At 36.3% G+C, this 6,586-nt stretch overlaps 1 protein-coding gene across 1 annotated transcript in view; it reads left to right on the forward strand.

The window, feature by feature from the left end:
* The window catches only part of CASC4 (cancer susceptibility candidate 4), an 89,185-nt gene extending 82,599 nt beyond the window's left edge, over positions 1-6,586 (forward strand). The window contains exon 11 of the mRNA XM_010845241.1: positions 4,494-6,586. Coding sequence (XP_010843543.1) covers positions 4,494-4,564 — 71 coding nt within the window. The 3' untranslated portion in view covers positions 4,565-6,586. The remainder of the gene's footprint in view (positions 1-4,493) is intronic.

The following is a 6,586-nucleotide window of genomic DNA, read 5'->3' on the forward strand; positions in this document are numbered from 1 at the left end:
CAGTGAACTAAAATAAACAGATGGTCCTTCTCAGTTCTAAAATGTTGTGGTCACATTCACGGTGGAATCACTATATACAAGTGTTAGGGACAAACGTGTTTCATATTTCAGCATACCTAAAACAACATCTTTCCCCAAACCCTGGAAAGAAAGTGGAAACTATGCCACCACCAAAACTCTGCAGGCAGAGATGTCACAAACTGAAGCTTGCACTTTATTTTTTTGACTTCATGGAAGTTTATTTCTAGAAGTAGGTGTTCCAGAGCAGATGTGGTGCTCCTCAGTGTTAAAGTTCCTGATTCCTTGCATCTGCCACTTCTTCTTTTTTTTTTTTTTTGATTAGCTTTATTTATTTATTTATTTTTACTTTATAATATTGTATTGGTTTTGCCATACATCAACATGAATCCGCCATGGATGTACACGTGTTCCCCATCCTGAACCCCCCTCCCACCTCCCTCCCGGTACCATCCCTCTGGGTCATCCCAGTGCACCAGCCCGGAGCATCCTGTATCATGCATCAAACCTGGACTGGCGATTCATTTCATATATTATACATGTTTCAATGCCATTCTCCCAAATCATCTCACCCTCTCCCTCTCCCACAGAGTCCATAGGGGTCTGCTCTATTCTCCATAGGATTAGGAGCAGGGGTTCTTTGTTTTGTTTTTCCTCAAGCTGTTGTTGGGTCCCTTGTATTTGAGATTCTACCTGTGGGACTAAGGTTCTAGCTTCAGCTAAGGACACCGACTTTGGTCTCTGAAATTCTTAATTATGAAATGCAGGCTTTGACAGCATCTCTAGCTCAGCTGGTAAAGAATCATCCTGCAGTGCAGGAGACCTGGGTTTGATCCCTGGATTGGGAAGATTCCCTGGAGAAGGGTTAGGCTACCCACGCCAGTATTCTTGGGCTTCCCTTGTGGCTCAACTGGTAAAGAATCCGCCTGCAGTGCAGGAGACCTGGGTTCGATCCCTTGGTTGGGAAGACCCCTGGAGAAGGGAACGGCTACCCACTCCAGTATTCTGGCCTGGAGAATTCCATGGACTATATAGTCCATAGGGGTCGCAAAGAGTCGGACACGACTGAGCGGCCTTCACTTTCAGTAAGTCCAGATTTCTCACTGATGCCTGTTTATGCACGTTGGTCATTTGGGTCAGTCCTGCTTGCAGTGTTTCCTGCAGAATTAAGTGCAGCCTGTTTTTCCTGTATTTACAGTCCTGGTTTGATTTTTAATTCCTGGTTTTCTGAAACATCCTGACTGAGAGAAATAGTTTTTAATTTACATTGCTATAAACATTTTTTCCCAATGAAACAACAATGAAAAAGTTAACTACAAGATGAAATCTGGAAACACTACACATCTGATGGATGTATCTTTTTTTAAGTCATTTTTGATTATAATAAGGATATGGATGTTTACAAATTCCGTGTACTCTTATCTTTAACCCTATAGAAGCTCCATGTTTGCCAAATAGAAGATGGAGCGCATATCACTGAGTATAATCCATGGAGGGGAGTCTAGCATAGGGCCCAAATCCCTGGATTCTGGAGCCAGACTGCTTCTGAATCGCAGCTCCACCACTTACTAGCTGTGTGACCTTGTGAATTACCTATACTTTTGTGGCTCAGAATCCTCAACTGTAAAACAGGGATAAATATAGTTACCTAACTCAACAATTGTTATGTGGATTATATGATTTAAATATTTATTCAGCACTTAGAATAGGATCTTTCATACTGTAAGTACTATATAAGTGTTTGTTGAATAAAATAATTTAAAAAAAAATAAAGCAATTACAGAATTTTTTCCCCTGGTTTGCATGCTTTACAGGATAATTGCACTTTGGCCTGTGCATTAACCTGTACATTTTAATGGAGACTCACTGCCTATTTCCCCAAGGCATTCTTGCTTGGTAGAGCTTGCTTTTTGGAGGTGGTCCTTTCTTGACTCAAGAGCGAGTTTAGAAATTATTTGATAAATTATAAATATCTTTATATTTAATAGTCATTTTATGTTGCTGAGTTATTTACAGATTTTGCTGCTTTATAAAATGAAATAAAATATTAGACCATATAATTATATATAGTGGCTGTTCTCCTATATCAGATTTGGCTAGGTAATTTCATTGTGTTTATAGATAAATGCAAAGAAGTTGTTGGTAGAACTTGAATTCTGGTTAGAACAGCTACACTGGGAGTGGGCTCTAGCTCATGCAGATGATACACAGTGTAAGAAAAAGGCAAGCAGAAGTACTATGAAAAGCAGTGTGAAGACCCCGTATTAAAATTTGCTGTAAAGCATAAATTGGTAAAACCAACAGATTCCTCCTTGAGTTTACACAGGACTTTCAGAAGTAAAGACTGCCTTCCTATCCATTAATATACTTTGAAGTAGGAAAAATAGTTGTTATCCCTATTCTACCAAGAAGGTAATTAGAAGTCTAAAGAGGTTTAGGAACAAGATCAAGTTTGTTAAATGCCTCAGCCAGGACTAGAATTCAGTTTTTCTATTCCCATAACTTTGCTCTTGTTTTCTCTTTACAATTATTTATTTTAAAGTCTCAAAGGTAATCTCATTTTTCCTTTTCACAATTTTCCTGTTAATTTGCTAGAAATTCTCCTTTATATAGTAGCTTTTCCCACTGCTCTGTGGTGATTGTCTTCGTCTAGTTACTAAAGTCCTGAAAGACGTGTTTATGGCCACGTAGCGAGTTCCCATAGCATGGGTCCTAAGGAGAGCTTTCCATACAGGTGCCTGTGATTATTTCCCTTTCAAAACCAAGATAATTTCTTAAAGTACAAAGAGTTCTTTAATAAGAGAGTGATTAGTATATTTTTAAAATACAAATGTGATTATGGATATAATTTCAGCCTTTGCAAATAACAGATTTGGGGTTATCATTCCTATTGAATTACAGTATTAAAAATATGAGATCAATTTGCACTTCTAAAAGAGAATTTCTATAAATTTAACAGGAAAGTTATTGAAGGGTAAGAGAAAGTTGGTTTGTTTGGCATTGTTAATGACTAACTGTAAAGAAGAAATAAGAACATGTCATTATGGGAAGTTAATACATAGCACACGCACTACTTGGGGAGCAGGAAGTGGCACCCACTCCCGTGTTCTTGCCTGGAGAGTCCCATGGACAGAGGCGCCTGGGGGCTGCAGTGCATGAGGTCGCAGAGTCGGACCCGACCGAGCAGTCACTGCTTGGCACACTACTTGGCACATTACATACATAGCTCCTACACCTCATGGCATCTTTCCGGAGCAAAGCGTTGCCACAGATGATGCTGGAGAAGCTGAGAGGAGAGGACCTATCAAACCGAAAAGAACAGAGTGGAGACAGCTACAGTGTACACATGAATTTGGAATCCAACATGTAACCTTCTTTAAATTTTTATTTCCCAGTTATGATAGTAATATTTTCAGTCTGTCAAAAACTAACCTATTGGGTAATTGTAACTGAACCAAAAGGTTGAAAGTTATTTTTAAGGCTGTGGAGGAGCCAAAAGATGTCATTAAAAACCATGTACTAAAAAATATAGAGCCTCTTAAGCTCTAATTAAAATACTAATTTTAATACTCTGAGCAGTCTTATTTCAAAACCTGAAGATAGAAATAACTGTAAAACTAGAAGGAAGAATTGTTATTGCTAGTTAAGCTGAGAGTAGTGACGTGATAGGTGATAGCCAAGGACCCAGAAAAACCTGACAATAGCCAAATAAGTCAAACTCTGAAGCACTATATGAAGTCGTTTAATATAGCTACTAAAAGTGACTTTGAGGATGTTAGTGTCTAGTGATATTGTATAATAGTTTTTTCTCTCTTTTTTGGTCAAGAAAATTTTTTTTTTTAGTTAATATACTCCATTTTGCAAGTTGCTGGTAAGCTATTTGCAGAAGAGCAAAGAAATTCACTAAAATATTAAATACGGGGGTTATGAGTAACTTTAATTTTCCTCTTATTTTCTAATTTTTACATGATGGTTATGGATTAATTGTATTATTAGAAAAAATGTTTGTTTTTTAAAGGTATGAAAGTGTATAAAGAACAATTTCCATCAAAGCGTTAAAGGACCGGCTTCCATCTACATGGGAATAATACCTCCATATAGAAGGATCAGCTCCTCAGTGCTTACGGGACCCTACAGCTTTGCTCACTGTCCAGCTCTGCTTCTTTCTTTCATCCTCTTTCTTCTTTCCCCATCTTTCTTTCTTCCTTTCTCTCTGTCCCCTTCCCCTCTTTTCCCTTCCTTTCTTCCCTTCCTTTGCTTTTTTCTTCTCTATCATCAAAAGATTTGTTAAAATTAAGTGATCTTCTAAAACAGTTACAGACTTTTCACTCATTAACCAAGCATCTTAAGAAACAGAACACTATTTCCAGGTGTAAGATAAGGAGTAGGCTGAAGGGAAAAAAAAGATATTTGATTGGATTTTTGCAAGTGATTTTAAAAATAATATTCTTGATACCTGATTGTTTTCCTTATAGACGATGAAGAACGAGAACTTCAAATGGATCCTGCAGACTATGGAAAGCAACGTTTCAACGATGCCCTTTAAGCCGTGAAGGAAAACTTCAGATAACCTAAAGTGCTGTAAAATGGAACCATTTCTACTTTGTTGATTTTGACTTTTGTTGTAAAGATCAGTTGTATCAGTTGTAAAGATACATTGAGATAGATTTAAGGAAAAATTTAATGACAGAATGTACCCATGTACATATGTGAACTTTTCATATTGTATTATTAAAGCAGAGACTTCTGGGGTTATGTTACAGTTGAGCCAAAAACAAAGTAAGAAAAACTTTAATCTTTGCATTTAAAGCAAACTAATGTATATTTTACATTTTATTGAGCCTAATTCTTTCCACAAAGAGACAAACAGGAAAAATGGTTGTACAGTTTATATGTTGCACATAGCAGAACCACAGTGAGAACAATTATTCAGCTGAAAACCTTTTTATACACGAGTACATTCTTGTTAGCCCAACAGGTGTTCTGTTCTGTCCACTCTTTACTCACGCTGTTCAAGGAGTTATACCTAGAATAGTTTCATGAAAGAGAGGGGCACCTGCAGCCAAACCCTGGGCAGCGACGTGCAAAATCACCCCTCCTGTTCCTACTCCACGTGAGTGCCGGTGCGTGTGGTAGACAAGCTTTCAGCTGAGGCCTGATGTGAGTGGAGAAAACCTGCAAAGACGTAACAGTATTTATGAGTTATACTTACCTTACTTCATGAAATTGTGAAATGCATGATTGATGACCTATTTTCTATTTTTATTTTTTCACATAATATCAATACTGTTTAACTGTAACTGTTACTGGCTAAAATTTTTATATTTTCAGAGTTAAAGTTGATGAAGATATTAATGATTTAAATGCCAGATTCCGAAAGAGGCTAAATCAACCTTGAAATGAATTTTCAGTCAGTATTTCAAAGCTTCTCTGGTAGTTTTAGTGACCTTATTTGACTAGACTTTTTCAGAAGTATTAAATAAGCGGTTTTAACAGGTTTTTATTAATGCACAGATAAACAGAAGTACAGTGAGGTCTACAGCCATTTTATTAAAATAGCTGAAAAGTTTGTAATGAAGATGAAGAATCTTTCTATCTACTTAATATATTAGTTAAGAGCCCATAAACCTCATATTTGCTATACTTAAAAATTATTTTAAATGCATTTGTCTTTTTTGACACCCTTCAGTAGAATATGTAAGCTAGCTAATCCTTATTTTCTGATTGAAAGCACTTTTAAATCTTATCCCCCACCCCCTAAATAAAAGGTTTTGATCATGAGAATTTAAACTTGTTAACTGTTTTCAGAAGGGCTACTGTTAATTGCAGGTGAACGTGAGATGCTTTTCTTTTACCCCCTGTAACTCAGGTTCTAGTCAAAATTCAAACTTACAGAGGTTAAAAAAAAAGGTTGTTCACTTACTGGAGGTGTAAAAATTATTAGATCTCTGTTTAAAATTATTTAGCAACCAAGAAAAGATGTAGTGATTTACTAAAATTGTTTTTTCTACCCTATCAAAGTAAGTAATTCATGCTTTTGCTGTGAGTAGTCAGGCCTATAATGATAGTTTACAGCATTTTTTAAAATGGAATTAAAGGGAAGTGATGTGTACCTTTTGGAAGTTAGGGTGGGAAGACGAATCTGAAACATATTCCTAGTAACACTTTATATTTAAACACTGTAAAACCTTCACAAATGAAAACCGTGAACTTCCTGCCTTAGCTCCTTTGTCATAGAAATAGTCACTTGGTCGTATGGTGGCTGTTACTCACACAGCAAAACGCCTTCAATCAGCAGTCTAGACATTTTATAAACGGAGAAATCTTGGATCAATTGATATTTCTGACTGTATTAACATTTTAGTGCTATAAAATACTATGTGAATCTCTTAAAATTCTGACATTCTACAGTCTGTATTAGACATCCTGGTTTTATAATGTTTTACTTCTGCCTTACAGTTTATGTTTTTTAAATGTATTTTTGCCCTGAATTCAGTGTTAATTTGATGGAAACTCTGCTTTTAAAATCATCACTTACTGGGTTCTAATAAATTAAAAATTAAACTTG

This window comes from Bison bison, unplaced genomic scaffold, assembly GCF_000754665.1.
Source record: "Bison bison bison isolate TAMUID 2011002044 unplaced genomic scaffold, Bison_UMD1.0 scf7180017864213, whole genome shotgun sequence".
Classification (NCBI taxonomy): domain Eukaryota; kingdom Metazoa; phylum Chordata; class Mammalia; order Artiodactyla; family Bovidae; genus Bison; species Bison bison.